The following is a 21,340-nucleotide window of genomic DNA, read 5'->3' on the forward strand; positions in this document are numbered from 1 at the left end:
TGAATTCGCCCATGCATAGTGGGCTGTAGCTGGTCTCTGCTGTTATTTTGTGGGTTGGAAACTGAAGGGTTCAAAAGCGTTTTCTCTCTCTAACCAGTTCTCTGCACTCATCTTCCACATGTCAGTAACGACATGAGGAGTTGTGTGAAAAGCGGGATGAACCTGTCCTCTCGTCGGTCGCTGTATACATTATTTGATTTTCTCTCGCCCACTTTCCAAAGCTTTCTGAAGGTCTTGGGCTCTGGTTGAGCATATTTTAGATTCTACTGGCATTTAGCGGCGAGCACTGTTTGATTTGCTTTTGCATTTTGTTGTGAAGTCTGCACGAGACGTCAAATTCAAGAAGTGAAGAAGGAGCAGATGTTTCTTTCACTTACATGTCCGGCAGGAGGTTTTTCAAAGAGGCTAAGGAAAACTGTTTTGACACTTAATTTATATGTAACTGACAAATTAAGGATGGCCTCGGGACAGAAAAAACAATCAAACTCAGAAGTAATCAAAGAATCCTGTGGAGTGTTTTTCCAAAGTACTCATCCCAGGCACTTCTTTATGAGAATTTCTTGGTTGAAAGAAGAGAAACCAATGCAATTTGGCCATCAAAGCATTGTTTAAAATACATCAGCGCTTGTCGTTTTAGATATAATTTGCGGTATTAAACCCATCTGACTGAATGTACTGGTTTTGGCTCAACCAGTGATGGTATTTTTTTTTTTACTTATTCCACTTTCAATAATGTGGAATAAGTATTATTATCCCAGTGCACGCCTCACATTAACCTGTAACTGTACACAATATGGTGCACATATTTCTGTTTGATGGTGGACCGCTTATTAGGTTCTGGTAATTTTGGAGGAAATTTAGTATGCAAGGAGACAGATGTTTATGAAAACCGATACGATCCTGAAGAGCTCATGTTTTACAGTGGACAAAAAAAAAAAAAAAAGATTAAGCTTATTCCCAGAACAAACCAGGTCTTCTTTGAACTCTTTGTAGACGTTAAAAATACGACCCCAACTTCCGGACAAGCCAGAGTGGCTATAATGCAAAATCTTAAAAATTAAAAACAGGACACAGGACTATGACATTGTTAAATGTGGTCTATCTTCCATAACCTTCCCTTTAAATAGAAAACTCTTTATTCACCTGCACACAGTGAATATCAAAACTACCCATTCTTCTGGCCTGTTTAGATCAAAAATCATTTTGATGCAATGATGTGTGTTTCTGAAGCGTAAAAGAAGTCTATCAGTTTTGCAAACATTATTCTTTTATATCTTCTTGTGAAATATGGCATATTAAAAATGGTATACCCTTCCAATAAAGAAAACAAACAAACAAATAATCCTCCCCATAATTACTGAAAAGCTTCTATAATGTTTGCATTGGTATTTTTGTTGGCTATTTGTATTTGGTGAGGGGTGCCACGTTTTTAAGGTTGGAACACCAATTGAGCTAATATGTAGATTCTCCATCAGACAGAAGTTGTGACTTTTGCTGAATGATAAAAGCACAGACGCAGGTTGCAACGGCTCAGTCAAAGTCCAGGCCTGAATTCAGTTTGGAAGGTATGTGGCAAGACGTAAAAATTGTAATTTACAGTTTCCATTTGTTGTCTTTGTTTTTGATCCATTTTGCAAAACAGCTGTCACTGTAGCTAACAATGGTTCCACTAAGTTACAACTCGGACTTTTAAAATTTCCTTTTGGAAAACAATATATACTTTGAGAAAGTTGAAGGAATATGAAAAAGAGTTCAAGGCGAGCGCTATTTTTGCAAAAAACTGCAGACTTAGCTGAACTCGCATGCAGATTGACTAAAGTCATTTCAGCCTCTTCAAAAAAAAAAAAAAAAAAAAGCACTGACAATATAAGAAAATGTTATTGCACAATCTTTCCTGAAATAAAACATTTCGGCAGGGTACAAGATGTATTTTTCTCCTCTCCCTTTTCATTTATAAGTGGGCAACTACTGCTGAGCAAAAGCTGGCCATGTCAGAAGCACCCAGTAAAAAAAAAATAAAATAAAATAACAACGAGCCACAGAGAGAGCTGTCTTTTCGTGACTCATTTCTACCTGCCATCAGCCAGAGGAGAGAAGTGAGGGCTGCAGTGTGAGAGGCCCACCAGAGCCCACAAGGGGGGAATTGTGCGGGGACACTGGACAGCGCAGCGGGGTTGTCAAGAAAACAAGGTAGCAGTGAAACCTATTAGAGACGAGCCATTTGGAGGGTGATATTGGCTGCTGTCAGCAGGACGTGGTTAACACATGGCCACCTTTATGTGTCAGCTGCTGAAAGCGGGGAAGACAAAGAAGGATGGTCCGGAGTCACAATAAAGACATTCTAACCTTTTGGAAAAGTCAGGCGGATGGAAATGACATGGTTGTTTTCATTATAATTTAGCAGCCTCACGAGTGGTGGTGGTGGTTTGTGTGTGCAGGTGTGTGTGTGTGTGTGTGTGGGAGGGTTGTTTGAGGGGGCGGTGAGAAGGGGTATAGTGGGACTGTATTTGCCCTCAAAGGGATTCAGCCTCATAAAGAAGTTTTAGGAGCAATATCGGCGGTGTCTGGAGGAAAAGCCTGTGTTTTTATATTCAACAAAGTGTTCAGTTGGATCCACCTTTACAAAGAAAATGTTTTACTGCATCAGCACCGCAAGGAAATTATAGGATGCCCAAAATTTGCATCCATGCATCCTTTGGAAAACCCAGTGAAGGTAAAAATCTAAATCAATAAAATAAATGAATGAAAACAAACAAAAAAGTAAATAAATATATATATATTATTTTAAATGTCACACACCTTTTGAGCAGCAGCATAAGTCAACAGGTAAAAATGTCGTTACTAAATGGAACACTACACCAGCAAACACCAACTTTACTGAAACCTTCAGGGGACGCTCCTGAATGCCAAAATAAATTATAATCCACAGAGAATATTATGGGAATGCTCCCTGTATGTGTCGAAACAAAATTCCCTTTAAAGACTTTTCTAGGCCTAATCTATAAACATTAATAATCTACAAACCCTGTGAACACCTTTAGGAAATGCTCCTTCAATGTTCTCAGAAGGTTAGTTTCGACACCGACATTTAAATTTAGAGAGACCAATTAATCTGACAGTCATGTTTTTGGACTGCGGGAGGAAGATGGAGTACCCAGAGAAAACTCATGCATGTACAGGGAGAACATGTAAACTCCGTGCGGGAATCGAACCCAGGACCTTCTTGCTTCGTGGTACCAACTACAAATTAAACAATATTGGATGGGATGTATTTGTTTAAATTAAATACAGTTCTTAAAAAAAAACCTTTATATTTATGTTTCAATTTTATCGATGACTTTTTTCGGGAACATCATCTGCCTTCTTTTGTTCCTTTTCTTTTAACTGTTGCCAAACATCTTTCAGGTTCATTACCACCAACTTCATAAGTGGAGTAGTTATGGGTCAGAATCTATTCTCTATTATTTTAAAGTTTCTTTCAAATATGTAAAAATATCCCAAAAAATCCACCTGAAATGATTTTGAAGTAATTCCCTTAATATTAACTAACTCTTATTTTCATAACTTTTTCTGATATTAATGTACATGTTTAATACATTCTAAGAATATGTTTTAATGTTTCTAGCTGTCTATAATACTTACTCGATAACATATTATATGTTTATTGAATATTTCAAATGTATTCCAGAATGTATTTCGAAGGTTTTCTTATTTCTCTCTTTCCTTGAGGATGCTAAGGATGTTTGTGATTGGTCATTCCTTCTGCATACAGCCGCATCACAACTCCACTTCCTCTTCCCCGGCGCAAAGATGGCGGAGTACGACCTCACCACGAAAATAGCTCACTTTTTAGACCGTCATCTCGTTTTTCCTCTGCTGGAGTTCTTGTCCGTCAAAGAGGTATGAAACACTTAAACATAAAAACATTTATTTCCCGTCTTTCGTGGTTTGAATTGTTCAAAACGTGTGATTTAGACAGTCGGAGAAGCCGAAACATGCGTAGGATTAGATGGCCACATTTTCTTCCCGCGTGTAAAACCGTTCCACTGTAGCCGGAAAAAGGGGGAACTGTTTTCAAAATAAAAGCACTGCTCAACATTTTTTTAAAAGTAGGATACAACTATTTGTGGTAATACGATGTGGGAAGTGATTGTTGAAATATAAAATTACTTCAAAGATAAATGTTCATGTCAGCGCGCATATATTAGCTCCAGTGTAACGAAGGAGACACACTTAAGATTTTAGCAGAGTCACGTGTGAAGAGAATGAACCGGAAGTGTCCACTGTATTAATACTAACTTTACACTAGCAATGCTGAGCTCTTTATTAAAGTATGCCTTTTCTTGCTTTGAACTGCTTTGTTTGTGTCCAAGTACTGTGCGGAGATTTTGTACAGAGTGTCCTAACACAAATAAGAGCTGTATCTGCCCCAGTGGGGTAATGTGGTGAAAGAAGTTCTCATTAAATGGCTCTACGTAGCGCGAGCTATCGGAAGCTTTATACGTCACGTGCTTTGTTTCTCTTGCAGCTGGGTAACTTTTCAGCTTTCAGAACCAGAACTGCCAGCAGAGCCTCCTGGTTTGCTTTGACAAACTCTTTTATGCTCATTTGCAAGTTAGATTTAACCACAGTTTTGCGGCAGACATTATGTTTGAGCAAGTAATCAATACTCAGGTGTGTTAATATGATTTTCTTAAAATAGTTTTCTTTATCTTATGGTCAATCCAAGTTATTGTTTATAAAGGCGCCATTGGGCATACTTTCCCAGGGACAAAACCCCATACTGACAGTAGTAGCTACACGCCAGTTTACCACATTTAACATTAGATTAGTTTATTTCTGCTTTAGGTGAAGTACTGAAATATGTCAATATGGTTCGCTGTTGCCAAATGGCTTATGTAATATAATGTTTAGTTTCATCAAATATTTTTTTTAAGCTTAAATATACGGTATTGTATTTGTCACATGGAAATTACGATAAATCAGCACCCTTGTTCCAATCATAATAACTGGTATTGAATAACAGTTATGAAATGTCCCATTTGTTATAGAAGCTCATGGAATTTATTTTTTTTCCACACTTATTGTTTATACCCAATGAAATCTTCCTTGGCAGTAAATAAATAAATAAACATCTATCATCCACCTCATTTGATAATTGTAAAGAAACGTAGGTTATTATGTAAAACAGACTTCAAATGATGAAAACGCCTTTTTGGAGGAAAAACATGATATCCAGAAATTAGCACATTATACTCCAGACATGCAAATAGGAGCATTTACTTTCTAACAATAGTTTGAATAGCTTGTTTTTCTTAATGAACGAAGTGAGGATTTTCTTTGCACAAGTTGTTCAAACATCTTTAAAAACTTGAGGTCATGTATCTATAATTAAGACCTTAAAATGTCATAAAATAATTTTTAAAGTCAGTTGATCTTAAATATGTTAATCACTTCTTAAATGTTATCTTGGCAGGACTAGTTAATTGTGTATATCCAATGTATTTTTCTGTCAAGCGACAAAGACATCCTCATTGGGTTCTATGTCTCATTTGTGAGCGAGCAAGCTTTATTGTGTCCATCACCTGTAAGTGGAAATTTATCGTAAGTTGGTTGGACGAGGTCAGTCCATTTCTTTTGAGATTAAATCTCATTTGTAATGATCTTAAAAAGTCTTACGCATATATCTCTGTTCGGAGGCGTGTTTTTTGCAAGTCTTATGGTTTCTAAGTGTTACACTCTTCAGTGGCTGGCCAAAAGTATTCACACTTCTTCAGCTTTTTGATGTTTTATCCTCAATTTATGTTACAGGCTAACAAAAATTAGCAATAATTTAAGACAAATGGACCATTCTGTTGTCTGTTTTTGAGACTACGCCTGTCACAGTAATCAGTAAATCAGTTAATCGCATGATGTATTAAATTTAGCTCCATTATTGTGGGACAAAAGACTTTACCGGCAGTTTTGCCTGCTTCGTCTAAGCCTAATGATTTATATTTTTTTTTAAATTTATTTTTAAAGCTGTAGTGGCTGTGGGTGATTTGCTTCTGGGGAAAGATTCTATTGTTTTTGTCTTGATGAACTTTTTTATTATCTTAGCATGTGGTTTTAGAATCGTATTAAATTTTTCGCAGAGACTTGAGAATACGCTACATGCATCGTTCTGATTGTGTTTTTTTTTTATTATTTTAACTTTATTTAAAGTCTGTTGGATATTTGAACTGTCTTCCAGTTCCAGCATTAATTGTTCTTTAGAAATTCATGTTTATTGACCTTTTACTGACATTATTATGTCATGTCAATATACTACTTGAAAATAGTCTCAGAACGACAATATTAACATTGATCTCAGTAATTTCTGGGACAAGCAAAATTTGAAATCGTGACATGCGCCACTTTAGTCGCCATTAGAGCTATCAGAAACTTATACATAATGCACTAATTACCTATTTGCAATATTAGACTCAAAGAAGTTCATAATTAATGATGACGGAATATAGGCAGAATTAAAGGCTTAATTCTTAAATGCTGCCCACTTTAAGCAGCACTTAAGTGCCTCTAGCAACACAGCAGATGGTAAAGAATGCTAAATTAGGAAGAACATTGGTTTATTTGTTCAAATAAGATTTAATTATGTTCATTTGAGTTCATTTGGGCCTTTTACTCTGTTTTTGCAAAGTCATTTAACTGCTAGCTCTCAAGATGATTAAATTGTAAAATTCAGAGATGCTTCTAAAACACAAAGGAATGAATTAATATAAAAATACTTTTTACTGTCAGAAATTAGATTTTTATTGATATACTATTATTTTAAATCTCATGTAAGTTGTGACAAATTTCCAGATCTACAATGAGGAGGAACTTCTCCGTGGGAAACTGGATCTCCTCAGTGACACCAACATGGTGGACTTCGCCATGGACGTCTACAGAAACCTCTACTCCGACACGGAAATTCCCCAAAGTAAGCGTCGACGTCGCACTGCCATCTTCATATCTAACACCCACAAAATCAATCAGTACAGCTAATATCGCTTGATAGATGTCATAAAAGGGCCATTGCCGCGCACCGCTCACTCCATTTGGCATTGATTTAGCAGTAAACTTTTATTTTACAGCCTTTTCCAGCGCTGGGTCCGGACTCCGTACATGCCACTTTATGATGCCGCCTTAACTAATATCTTTCTTTGTCATCCTCTCGTCAGCTCTCAGGGAGAAGAGGACGGAGGTGGTGGCCCAGCTGAAGCAGCTGCAAGGGGAGACGGAGCCCATCGTGAAGATGTTTGAGGACCCAGAGGCGACGAGGCAGATACAGTCCACCAGGTGAGGCTAAAAATGTAAAAAACAAAACAAAAAACTTAAACTTCTTGGCATCAAGATATTCATCAAATTGTCTTTGGTTTTAGAGACCTAAATTGGTTGAACAATATCCTTCGTATCCTTTGGTGTCTTGAAATGGTATCTTAACCTAATCTACAGGGAATGTTCATCATTTATCGAAATAAATTAATTAGAATAACAATTTTGATTTATTGTTGTCACGATACATTCCAGTTAATGACGTTTAAAATCCTTCAAAACTGTCCTTATTGTTGGGTTGACAGCTGTATTATTTTCTCCATTGTTTATTGAATGAAAACATCAATAAATACCAATAAATTTGAAAACATTGTGTGCAGTCTAGTGCTACAAATCACATTTTTTTGTGTGACTGGTGTCCTAAAGAAGCACGGTACCAATGGGAATGTTTGTCCAGAGCCATATTTGTGTTGGTGGGGTAGTAAATTCTGTGACATACAGTCACAGTCGTATAGATACCTAAAAAAAAGAAATAAATAGTAATTGTCATCATTTTCACAGCAAAATATCATAACATAACTTTCAAGACCATATCGCTCATCTCCTACCCAATCAAACAAATTTTCTGTTCTATAGACAGACTGGTTTAAAACACTTTTTTCTTTTTTTCATTTTGCAGATTTGAGGTTTGTAACCAGTAAAACATTGAGAAAGAAGCCTTTGTTTTTATTCATCAGATGTTCTCTCTGCCGGATTCCAACGCGATCAGTTTGCCTCTTTATTTTGCCATTGTGTCCTAAATTATGTGCAGCGTTGTTGCTTGATTTGTTGTGTTTGTCTGCTAATGAGTGGATTTTGAGAACTGGTGCGGTCTTTTCAGGTTATTGAGTACGTGCAGTTTAGTCACACAGATGTTTTCTTTTTGTTGTTTTTGTTTAATACCTGATGCAGTTTTTTAAAAATACACTCAATTCAGAAAATGAGAAATAATAAGGCTTTTAGTCTTGGATGGTATGAAAAACCAGAGAATAAATAGCAGGGTGTTACATTTTCGACACATTAATTAAAAACCAAAATGTCCAAATAGATTCTAACAGTTTTTAATCTTATTGAATAGATCTAAGTAAAGATATATATAGTAATGAAAAATGTTGTGTTAGTTTTTCTCAATAAAGTGTAGAGCTGGAAGAGTTGAGTTTGTTGCTCAACAGACATGTTGCTTTTAGTCTCCGTGATCAAAATTGCCCTTCAAAAAAACTGTCTAGTTCAGACCAACTAAAGATTCTTGGCATCTAATTTTTGGTATAAAGAGAGAAAGAAAGGAGAAAAACAATAAATCATACAGATGGAAATGATTTATCATTTAATTAATTGATTTATTGGTTACTATGACAGGCCTATAATCCATCTACTAAAACAATCGCTGCAGCCGTAGTCCAAACGTAACGCTCCTGTTGCCTCTTTTTTGACACACCGGTAAATCCAAAGTAGAGTTTCTGGATGTGTTGAAGCATTCAAGGCGTCGGCGCGCAGCAATCTCTGGCACTAATCAATCTGTGGAATCTTTGTTCTGAAACACCCAGCGGGTCGCCATTCCACACACACACACCCTCACACACACACACACACACCGCCCATCTCCTAACCTCGACGCATTCTTGTTGCTTCAACCTGGCCTGCAAACCGTGGGGGAAAGCCTCAGCCTCAGAGCAAAATTCATTTAACACACCACACAGCAAACTCACACGTTCCCGGCTTCTTCTTCTTATTTTTTTTTTTTTATAAAACTGAATTTACCCAAGAAAGACACATAGTTTGAATGTGGTGTCCACATAAATAGATTTTTTGGTCGACGGCAAAGTAGTAAAATGCATTCGGGATACAACGGTTTCCAAAGGAACCAGTGCATTCCTCGATTTTTGACAAACCCAGAGAGACACAGAGGCTGGGCTGAGGAATCAGTCTTCACTTTATTCACCATGCAAAAGATCCCCCTCCTCTTCCCCACTCCTCCCATAAAACCAAATCTAATAAACAGCTCATCACACATATTTGAACACTTTCCCCTTGTTTTCGACCACAAGTTGAAGAGTATACCTGGAGGTGGTTCTAAAATGTCAGCCAGACGACAACTCGGTTCAGACCGGCCCTAACTAACTACAGGAACTTGTCTCTTTCTGTTTTTTTTTGTGTGTTTTCCAGGGACGGACGAATGCTCTTTGACTATTTGGAAGAAAAGCACAACGTAAGTGGAGCCCCGGTTTGCTGACATGTCTCTTCTCCGGAGCGTTTCCCATGGCTTCTGGGTGAACTCGTGGTCGTTTCGGGGGCAAACGGGGAGGGAGGGAAGGCCGAGCAGGGAACAGCAGATTTACTTCCCAAAACCCTTAACTCATTTTCGGGGTTTGTATGGCTTGCACAAATCCTGCGGACATTTACATTCTGTGGTGAATTGTTAAGAATAAACGGAATAGCTCGGAACCCGTGGATGGAGCCGCAAGAATGCCGGAGGTTCTATATTTACCGTGATGTCGGGCCGCTTACCCTCCCCTCCATCGGTCCTGTCCCGCTCCGGCATCCTGCTGACCCTGTGTGCGATCCTCAGCGTACCTCCACCCAGTCCGGGCGCTGGGCCTCTCAACCTGCTGCTGCACAAGCTTTTTATTTTGGGGGTTTTCTGACATCAGCCGGTACTGCTGACATGCTGCACATCAGCAAACAGCTGATGAAGCGACCGCTCTCCATATATTTATGCATTTTCAATATTTGTATTTACTTGTTTTTTTCCTTCAAGTGGCCAGGGACGGTAGATTTAGAAGTCGGGAGAAAAGTCCCACCGATGGAATGTCCTGCAGTAAATGTTTGCGCATACAGCGTCTTGCAAAGTTTTCGCATCCCATGCACTCTGCTCAGTTTGTCGCATGACGTAAACGGACTTGAAAGTCATCTTGTACAAAAAAAAAACAACAAAAAATGCATAACTGTGAAGCTGAAGGAGAAGGACAGATGATTTTTAATTTATTTCCAATTAAATGTCATTTTAAAATTACAATTAAAATTGTGATTTTAATTACAATGAATGGCTCACATTCATGTTCAACTCCTATGAACTCCTGTACTGTACATTTAAGTAAACGCTCACAGCGTCACTCAAAGTCATAATCACTCAGGCGAGTTGGCACGGATTGTGGATAAATGTTTTCCTGTAGAGATAAGTTGTTTCTCAGTCATCATCACAGTAAGCAATGGTGAATTTAAACATTCTTGTATTTCCTTTGAAGTTCCGTCAGGAGTATTTGGACACCCTGTACCGATATGCCAAGTTCCAGTACGAGTGCGGGAACTACTCCGGCGCTGCCGAGTACCTCTACTTCTTCCGTGTCTTGGTAAGCTTCCAGCTTTTATCACACACATTTACATTCACACAGTCATTTCTAGTGTCACCTCTCTGTTGTTCTCAAATATGAACATCAGTTTCACCAACTTCACTCATCTTTGTAGGAGCAAAATTGATGTTATTTCATCTTCAATTGAAAAATAATGCAAAATATAGTGGGAGTGGGCAAAGTATAAAATCAGAACAATATAGAATGGATTTGCTGAATAAGAATTTAACTTCACAAATTTTAGTGCCCTCAAAAAGGCACTGATGGATTTTTTCAAATTCTGTCAGATGTAAGCGCTTCCACAGGAGAGGACATTAGAACTTGAAAAAGCTCAGGTTATTGCCTCTTTAATTCGCTCCACATCTTCTATATCAAGCACAGGCTGTTGTGGTACTTGAGTTGGATCTTTTATTGGGCCAAATGATCAGCGGCAGGCTGCATAATCTGTCTGTACTCTTCTCACAGGGCGGGGCCCTGCCAGACAGCTTATTGATTTCGGAACTGTGGCCAGAGAGTCCCCAGTCACGACTCCCAAGCTTCTCTGCTTAGTTATGCAAGACACTTTATACTTGGCTGCCAGTGTTAGAGGCAGTTTACAAGAGGCTGCAGAGGGTTATGTGATTGAGAAACAGCATTAAAGTCATTAATACAGTCAAAGATTAGTGAAGCTTGACTAATGAGTGAGTGGAACTGAAATCCAGCTTTATTTCCAATCTCAAGACACACCTGCAGTTGTTTTTGTTCAATGAAGTTTGAATGATTGCTATGTTTTAATATGACTCATTGATAGTTCAGCCTGACACATATTTCACTACAGTTCTAGCTAATTGTGTCCAAACAATCTTTTAAAAACATTCCGATGTCTTTAAGGGTTGCTTTCTCGACAAATAGGTTATTCATTTACTTGATGTGATGCTGCATCAAGTGTGAGGAAGTTGAACTCTGCAAAAGGTCCTTTAATGACCAGTGCAACCAGCCTGCATAACTGCTGGTTTCCAAATGTCATCCAGTTGTCCGCTGCTTTCGGTTTGACTTCGGTTCAGCATTTAGCTTTGTGGGAAAGAAGCGCTCTCAGGCCAAACCCAGGCCTGAAAGAATTGGCAGCCATAACGTCAACATTTATTTTTTTTTACACTCCAAAACGGTGATAAAACAAATTCATTCAAATTAAGATTCACTCCTGCGCTGTCCCTCCTCATCTTTTATTGTGTTTTGTTGTGTTTTTTTTTGGTGGGTTTTTCTTTTTGACATCATTGACGTCTGGCTTGTCGTGAAAGGTCTCTTCTCGGAAACTTGGCCACTCCCCTAAAAAACAGTGGATCTGTTTATTTATCTCTCCACCGTACCACATCCATGGCGACAAGTCATTTGTACAAGTGGAGAAAAACCCGTTAAAAAGTGCCCAAAACCCCCCTCGCAAAAGTTATGTCAAACTGTTCCTCCAGCAGTTGTTTGTGGCTCTCTGGCTCATTCTAAACAGACCAAAATTGCTCTAATTGAGCTCAGTCGCTCAAAGCCTAGCGAAGCCTTAAAGAAAATCTCTTACCCCACAGTCGGTCGGGCCCCTGGTGTAAAGTTCAGGCCAGAATCGGGCTCTGTGAATACACCATGTTCCAAATTATTATGCAAGTGATATTTTCTTAAATGGTCAATGCGAATGATGGTCAGTATAATTTTCAAGTCATGAACTATGACAGTATAAATCAGATTGTACTGAACAAAGCTCCCCATAAGAACAGTATTTTTTCAAAAATAAAAAACTCAAAATGCACTGTTCCAAATGATTCTGCACAGCAAATTTTCTAAACATTTTATGGATTATAAAGAACTGCAAACGGTCATTTTTTGAATGTGCAGCATTAAGTGGTTATATGTACTAAAATCAAAAGCTATTTCAATCAAAAACATCTTAACAGATGTTAACATCGGACCTTCTTTGATATCACCTGCACAATTCTTGCATCCATTGAACTTGTGAGTTTGTGGAAAGTTTCTGCTTGAATTTCTTTTTAGGGTGTCAGAAAACCTTCCCAGAGCTGCTTTTTGATATGAACTACATCCCACCCTCAGATCTTCTGCTTGAGGAAACTCCAAAGGTTCTCAATAGGTCAGAGGTCAGAGGAGGATGCTGACACACCATGAGTTTCTCCCCTTTTATGCCCATAGCAGCCAATGACACAGTGGTATTCCTTGCAGCATTCATTGTCATCCATAAAGATGATTTTGTTACCGAAGGTTCGGCTCTTCTTTTTGAACCATGAAAGAAAGTGATCAGTCAGAAAGTCAGTATATTTGCTGAGGTCATTTTCATGGACTCTGAAGGGGCCGACCAGCTCTCTCTCTCTCTCTTTCTCTCTCTCTCTCTCTCTCTCTCTCTGTCTCTATTGTGTTGGGACGTGGTGGCCGTCCACCACCATCCACTACTGTGTCCATCTGGACCATCCAGGGTTGCAGAGCAGTCATCAGTGAATAAGTGTGTTTGAAAATCAGTCTTCATGTACGACTATTATGTTTGCCTAATAATTTGGAACGTGGCGTAGATCTTTTGTTGGCTAAACATGACAATGCGGCAGGGTTTTCAGCCGAACGGAAAAGGTAGAAATGGATTTCATTAGTCAATGTATGGCTCTCTTTTTGTGGACCTCCCATCCTCACAAGCCCCTTGTCTGTGTTTCCCCCCTCCCCCCACTCCTTCCCTCAAACCAGACCTCCTCCATGGGGAGAGGTGAGGCTCCATAAAGTCATTTAACGTGGGAAACCCAGTCAATTAAACGAAGCAAGCCAGCCTTGCAAAATCCATGCCTCAGGTCTTGTTACAGTGCGGCCCAGGCCCCCGAAAAGAGCAACTTATTCATATCATCACTTAATGCAGGGATTGGATGTTAAGAATAAAGATTGGGTGTCCCGCCTGAACCCCAGCACAGTACATTTATTGTTGCTGGTCAGTCAGGGAAAATGTGCCCATTTCACAAACCCAGCGGAAACTTAAGGTAACTGCTGGAAAAACCCAGGTATTGAGACTTTTCTATCGTGGCCACTAGTAAAAAAGCCGGACTGTGTGTGTGTGGAGAAAGCTGCCATAATGACCTGGAGGTCAGCCAAATGTAGCAGGCAGGGACTTCCAGAAGAGAGGGGGAGAAAAAATAAAAGCAAACCAAAATAAAACACTTCTACAGATGAAACCCTAACCTTTACTCTAAAGCCAGACTTGCAATGCTGCCCTTTGTGTTTCCACGAATATTTCATTCAAACTGATGTATCAGAATTATGCAACCACTTCAAGTGGTTGCATCTGTGTGTTTCTTGTTTTTTTTTTTTCATAATTGATGCACGGGGGTGTGTGGTTAGTTTCGCTGGACACTCAGCAGACGTCTACCCTCACTTCCTGCTTGACTCATGTCATCAGCGTTGGCCGTCTGATGTGAATCTGAGTTTCCCATGAGTCTTGGGGTGCAGCCCAATGTCCACTACCAGCTGGGGATCAGAAGACGTTTTGCAACCTGCGTTTCATTACCCGCTTCTCCTTTTGTTTGTTTTGGGCCTTTCTGGAAATCACAAATGGTAACCTGCAACATGTTTCAGAGTAATTATCCTCTCAGAGATGTCCGAGTCGGGTCAGGTTTCAGTCTAATTAACCCATGACGAGACGAAGAGTGAGAACAATGCTGAAAATTGTGTTATGATCTGAGCTAAAAATAACAAGCAACAAAACTGCAATCTTTGTTTAAAACTTTTTCTTTTTTTAATAATATTATTGAGTTCTTGCTTATTCTACTTGCCACCAGCAAAACAAAAACACAAAAAAAATTAAACAGGTTAATAAACATAAACATACGCTGAGGTCATTTTCATGGACTCTGAAGTGATATTTTCTTAAATGGTCAATGCGAATGATGGTTCCGTTCGTCTACAGACAGGTTAATAAACATTAACCTGTTTATTTAGTTAATGTGTTTATTAACTAAATAAACACATTTTGTTCCTTCCTGGGTGTGACTTGGAAGAAAGTTTCTTCATCACTTTGAGTTACATACAGCTTCAAAATATCAATATTGACATAAAGTAGTATCAGCTGCTTGCTTTTACTTGTGACATAAAGCCTAATAACACAATCTGAAATAGGGCTGCAACTAACAATTATTTTAATAATCAGTTATTCTATCAATTATTTTGATGATTAATGGATTAATTGGATTTAAAAAAAATCTACACATTCAGCAGAGTTTTCATTTAATCACTTAAGCTTTTTTGTACAATATGAGGAATGCATTAAAAGTTTCAAAGAAACAAATAATCCAGTTCCTTTTTAAGTTAGAAAAGAAACATTTTGTTGCTTGAAATGCAACAAAAGTATTGATTTAGTGATGATTTGTAGCAAAGGATGCACTAAAATCAACATGCTCAGCCGTTTCTGCTAGACTTAACTTCATGACAGCGTGGAGCTAATTTGTTAAAAGGTGTTTAATAGATTTCTCTCTTTTTTTTTTTGTAAAAATCTAAAACTCACTGGCGACGTTTTAGGTAAAACTTATTTACAGAGGAAGAAGGTTTTCATTTTTTAATGCAAAATGTACATAATGTTTGCACAGTTCTGGTATAATCACTGCTCTGGCTGCGTTGCTCTCTCAGCAATTGGCCTTTCTTAGAGGCCATACAACAATTTACGATTACTTGACTACTAAACTACTATTTCAACAATCGATTAATCACGATTAATCGCTTCAGCCCTAATCTGAAATATTAATCACAATAAGTACATACCTACTGGCTACAACCCGCTCACTACCCAGAATATTCTAGATTTTTGCCATTCTGCCCTTTAAGAGTAACAACAGGAGCTCGTCTTAGCTGATGGCAGCGTAATGTGTCTGGTAACTGGTGCTTCTTTTAGTTTCAAAGTCAGTGTTTTACATGACCAGAAATATTTTTCCAACACCTAAATTTGTTGAATGGAAAAAGCGCAGTAAGCACACAAACAGCAGTTCGCAGTTATTTTCTAGCAGCCTGTCTTTACGCTCGAGTTCTGTTCTGCACCATCTAACGCATTTAGCACACAGACTACTCCGAAATCCTATAAACACTGTTTGTTTCTTTATTTGTTTGTTTGTTGCTGAACCGTATTTTCTCCACTGTTGCGTTTCATCACTTTTTTTCTTTTTTTAACAAGTGTACAATGTCAACTTGTCCCTCCCTAGGTGCCGTCTACAGACAGGAATGCCCTGAACTCGCTGTGGGGCAAGCTGGCCTCTGAGATTCTGATGCAGAACTGGGAGGCAGCCATGGAGGACCTGACCCGCCTGAGAGAGACTATTGATAACAGCGTAAATGCCCCACTTCTCAGAATTTGATACCGCATTTAGATTCCCTTACATAGACTCCCATATTGACATTTCACTTGCAGAACAGCTCTGCTGTGGCATTTTATTTCTTACCACCGGCTCTCATCTGAGTACTTAAGAACTTGGATCCCTGTATGAAGGCGTTGTTGGTTTTTAATTGCCATTTAGAGGGCAAGCACACAAGATTTTGTTTTCATTGTACCTCACTGGAGAAAGAGTTTTATATCTTGCATATTTGTAATTATAAGTTTTTTTTGTTGTTTTTTTTTCGTATGTTTTTGTGACATTTTTCTGGTCTGGTCTTCTTCAGTCGGTGAGCTCGCCTCTCCAGTCTCTCCAGCAGCGGACATGGCTCATTCACTGGTCGCTCTTTGTCTTCTTCAACCACCCCAAGGGCAGAGACAACATCATTGACTTGTTTCTTTACCAACCACAGTAAGTACAATTCCTTTTCCAGTCAACTTTATTTGTTCAGTCGCATTTAAGCCCCCCAACAATGGAAAACTGTTGAGTCTAAATGGATTTCCATTGTGCAATGGAAACTTGAATTTGATTGGCCCTTTTTTAAATTGCACCGAAAGTTGATGTGGTCGCTAAGAATCATCTCTGTTTACAAAAAAGCTGTCTTGCTGCTAAAAAAACAAAAAAAACAAAAAACACATTTTACGAACGCCTTTCATCGCCGGTTTTTGAACAAAGTCGGACGTGGTTTGGATGTTTCAAACTGCAAAGAATTAAAAATAACAGCTCTTCTTTTTTTTTATGTAGAGTAAACTATTTGCTTTAATAACACATTTTCTGGGTGCCGGGCTTCTTCATGAACCCTGCTGGTATTTTTAAAGTGGTTTCAGAAGTGTGTGTATTTTCCGTGTGGTCTGTTTACTCTCCAAGCGGAGAAGCGGGCCATGTGTATCGCAGATCGGAAACTTTACACAGCGCGTTAACATTTGCACACTGCCTATTTTGATGTCTTCAACCCCCCCTCCTACTCAGCCCCCACCACCACCCCCACCCCCGTCCGATCTGATTGCAGACTTGTATAATTGTACAGATGATTGGGGTGCACAGACTGTATGACCGAAGACCACAACACAGCACGCTCGAATGTCTGGTTCCCTGAATTTTTGCTCAGTTTTTAATTTTATTGCGGATGATTAAGGAGGCCTGCCCAATAATTACTCATGAAACGCTCACCCAGCCATCTGTTTTGGACAAACTGAGGTAGTTTTGTGTGCCTTGCGTTTTCACAGTGTAGAAACCCCATGTTTTCCCCGCTGAGGCTTGGCTCGGCTCTTGTTTCCCATCCCTTGACCAGCACTTCCTTTGGCTGTAGTCGGTGACCAGCGGCTGGGTGAAGCTTCACATCTGACCTCCCTTACCCCTGCAGTCAGCAGATGTTTGTCCAAAGCCTTGTTTATCCGCTACTGACAGACGCCGTGGGCTGCTGGAGAGAGAAAGATGTTCAGTGAAGCATTATTATTATCCAGGTGCTGAATAGGCAAATATATACAGTCACTTCTGCACTTGGGCTGCATTTCACCAAAACATTGTTGCTGTTTGACCTAATGAAACTCCAGACATAAAAAGTAGAGCTAAAATGACTAGTGTGATTAATCGTGATCACTGGAATAATCACCAACTAATTTAGTAAGCGATTAATCGTTAGCTGGAGGATGCAGACTTTCAGAACAACATATTTGGAGGAGTAATTAAGCCAAAACTGTACAAAAAAAATATACATTTTGCATAAGATGAATACAAAGTGACACTTTATTTGAAGGTGTGCATAAGACTGACATGATGGTGTCATAAAACATAACACCTGTCATGAATCCAAATGACCGTGGATATGTCTTTTAACCTAGGTTTCAAAAATGGCCTAAAAAGGACCAAGAGAGCTAGAAAAAAAACCTGTAATTTTGACATAAAAATTGTGTAGACTCTCTAATCTTAAGACTCTTGCAATAATTGTTGTTATTGCTGGAGGGGGCCCCCCTCTGGAGTGAGTAGGTGTAAGTTAATCAAGGCCACAGCATGAGGCGTTGTGGTTGGCTCCAGAGAGGAGGAGGGAGCCCTCCCAAAACCCGGCCAATGAAAGGCTTTGCAGAGGAACCCGCTGCTGGCATCACAGCTGCCACAGGTCCCCTGTCCCTTTCATTGATTCGCCTAATTAAACTGTTGTCAGTACCGCTTTTCTGAGCGCCATGTGTTTTCTCCAGCCTTCGCTATAGGGAGACCCAGTCAGCTTCCTCTCTTCTAAACTGATGTGGTCGCTGAGGTTTCGGTTCAAAGTCACCCTGTTAGAGGCTGGCTTTGACGATACAGGTGATGCGAGTTTATGACAGTTTGGACCGGGAGAGCCAAAAGATGTGTGTTTAGTTTTTGTTTTTTCACCAACAGCACCATGACTCCAGAGCGGGCGTGGGATTAGAATCAGCCTGTAACAACATTGTGTACCTTGTGTTCAGCCCTTAGCAAGTTGACCTGTGGTTGGAGCAACAGTCCCTGATGGATTGAGTTTCAGCTACTGGGCACGTCTGTGCTCACTGATCTATATCTTCTTGCCAGGGTTTCCTCTTCCTCCCCTTTCCTCCTCCTCTTCGCTCTCAGGACTCTAATGAAAGAGACAGCTTAAAGCCGGAGCCCATGTGCAGAAACGCAGGTCCTGTCAGGACATTTATCTGTTTAGCTGCAAGGGCTTTTTCATAAGTCAAAATGCCAAAGGCCCGAGAGGCGGCCAGAACGTTATATTATGTGTCTCTCTGTAAAGATCATGTCTTTGCTTACATTGCTCTAATAAGTGATTACTTGAACCCCCTTCCCTCCCCAGATACCTCAATGCGATCCAGACTATGTGCCCCCACATCCTGCGTTACCTGACCACCGCGGTCATTACCAACAAGGATGTCCGGAAGCGCCGGCAGGTTCTGAAGGATTTGGTGAAAGTCATACAGCAGGTAAGAGCTTGGTTACATGGAGACGCTATTTTGTTTAATTCAGCTTATTTTACTAAACAAAAGCGGTCAATAGAGGTGCACAGATTGCAGTTTTCTGTCCAATTGTCGATCTTTAAAATGTTTGAGCCGGCCAAAGCTGGCCAACACCGATTTTCTTTTTTGGCTGAAATGTGGCAAAGTTTGGAACAGATAAGATTGGTTTCTTTTTCATGACTGGCGATCTTCAAAAATTGAGGAAATCAGGGTGGATTTATCAGTCCACCTTTAGTCGTAACAGATATTAGGTTGAGAAAAATGGTTAAACCAACGCTTCCTTTTTTAGCACAGTGGGCATTTATTGGGCATTAAGCTCAGATGAAGACTAATGTTCTCTTTGTCAAAGTTGCTTCTTGAGAGATTTACGATAAATTTTCCAAACATGTAAAAGCAATAAACACACTGACCGTTCTCCATCAATTTTTTTTCCTTTTTAGGAGTCATACACCTACAAAGACCCAATTACCGAGTTTGTGGAGTGCCTCTACGTGAACTTTGACTTCGACAGTGCCCAGAAGAAACTCAGGGAGTGCGAGTCTGTAAGTAAACGGCCTCCATTCACTTCAGCTGCTCGCTCCTGAAACACCAGCAGCACTCGGCCTCTGTCTCTCTCTCTCTTTCTCTCCCTCCCTACTCTTTGGAAGTCTCGATTTGTTGGTCACCCCTTGATCCTTCTCACAGGCCGTCGCAGTAAACACGACTGACAGTCATGTGACCCCGACTGACCCCTTCACCCCCCAGCCCCATTCAATGCAGGGTCATTCCTGAACAGTAAGAGCCTGTATGCCGTATCTCACCGTCTCATATAGAAGCCTCTCTGGATGCTGGATGACTCAGGCTTCAGTCGGATTTTACTACGGCCTGTAATTGACCCATCAGGCCGGTTGTTAACAGTAAAAGCTTTATAAGCAAAAGTCTCCTCAGAGGCGTGCAGACACTTGTTTTAGGGGGGGGAGATCTGTCATTGTGCTGCTATTTAGGGAGTTTCAACTCTTGCTTCATAAAAGCTGGATGTAACTACAAACTCTGAAAATAGAGTTGGTAGTACGCAGTGAAAGGGTTTGGATGTTGACTGCAGAACTAAACACTCGCAGAACAGCATTACAGTGAACATGTAAGGAGCACAAACAAACATTTCATGCTTTAAATTTTGTCATTTATTTTATCTATGTAAGAAAAAACAAAAAACACTTGGATCTTTGTCTGAAACGATTACTAAAAAAGTTAGCTCTTTAAGCTAACGTGCTTTAAAAACTGCATTGAACATTCAAACCAGACCCAGAAGTATTTTAGTTCCCAAAGGGGCTGAGTTGCTCCTCCCACTACGTGTTGCAAATTTGTTGTTGGTCCTAAATCCATATGCGTCACTTAAAACAAAACAAAACAAAAAACAAGCATGATTTAACTGATGGCCGATCAGCACTTATCTGCAAAGCTAATGATAGTATGAAACATATGCAACATTTTAAGGAAGCAAATCTTTCCGACTTTGATACAACATCAGGTTTTTGAGCTTTAACAGGATTACAGCACCATTTTTTTTCACTTATACTGGAGAACATTGATATTTGACATCTGTAGTGTGTCCACCTAAAGAACAGCTCATATTACATTGTTTGGAATTCAAGCTGGCATTTAAAACAAAACATATTTTATGTTTTTTCTGCCGTAAAGTATTTTTTGAGAGTGCAGATTTGTACTTTATGTAGCTATAAACTAAGCCGACTGTCTAATTTCAGCTGATGTTTTTTTTTTTTTTTAAGTCAATACAATATCATTTCTGGTCGTAAAACAGACCTTAAGGTTCCCTCTTTCCAAACTTTGCCCTATTTTTAAAATGAAGCTCCATGTCTGTAACACTCTGTTGTTTTACGCTACAGCGATCCAAACATGAGTCCTCTCTTTATTTTTTTCTTCTTTCTCTCATACCCAACCCAGTGAAGGAGGCCATGTTGCACAGCAACGTTCTTTCACGCGTGCCGTTAGCATCGTGCTAACAGCAAATTGACAGTAATTGCTGTTTGTTTGGAAACATTGGTGCATGTATCGCCTCCTTCTTCTCACCATCTCATCTGATTTATCGTTCCTGCTGGTGGACCAACATCAGCTTCTTCTTTGTTTGTTTTTTTATTATTACATTTTGCACTAGAAGAGAGAAAATGGGGTTGAACTTGCTGATGAAAGCTTTTCTGGCTCGGCTTGAAAGAGAAAATGTCTCAGCCGACTGCGGGATCAAAACACGCAGTGCGAAACATAAACTTTAACCATGTTTAATCGTCACAATAAAAACTGGATTTTATAAAAGACGACGCATCCATTCTGCCTC

At 39.5% G+C, this 21,340-nt stretch overlaps 1 protein-coding gene across 1 annotated transcript in view; it reads left to right on the forward strand.

The window, feature by feature from the left end:
• The first annotated feature begins 3,798 nt into the window (after positions 1-3,798).
• The window catches only part of eif3ea (eukaryotic translation initiation factor 3, subunit E, a), a 30,629-nt gene continuing 13,087 nt past the window's right edge, over positions 3,799-21,340 (forward strand). The window contains exons 1-9 of the mRNA XM_055042047.1: positions 3,799-3,900; positions 6,844-6,961; positions 7,203-7,320; positions 9,499-9,541; positions 10,578-10,682; positions 15,878-16,003; positions 16,332-16,456; positions 18,852-18,978; positions 19,452-19,553. Coding sequence (XP_054898022.1) covers positions 3,811-3,900; positions 6,844-6,961; positions 7,203-7,320; positions 9,499-9,541; positions 10,578-10,682; positions 15,878-16,003; positions 16,332-16,456; positions 18,852-18,978; positions 19,452-19,553 — 954 coding nt within the window. The 5' untranslated portion in view covers positions 3,799-3,810. The remainder of the gene's footprint in view (positions 3,901-6,843; positions 6,962-7,202; positions 7,321-9,498; positions 9,542-10,577; positions 10,683-15,877; positions 16,004-16,331; positions 16,457-18,851; positions 18,979-19,451; positions 19,554-21,340) is intronic.

Source organism: Poeciliopsis prolifica, unplaced genomic scaffold (genome assembly GCF_027474105.1).
Source record: "Poeciliopsis prolifica strain line A6 unplaced genomic scaffold, Auburn_PproV2 SCAFFOLD017, whole genome shotgun sequence".
Taxonomy (NCBI): Eukaryota; Metazoa; Chordata; class Actinopteri; order Cyprinodontiformes; family Poeciliidae; genus Poeciliopsis; species Poeciliopsis prolifica.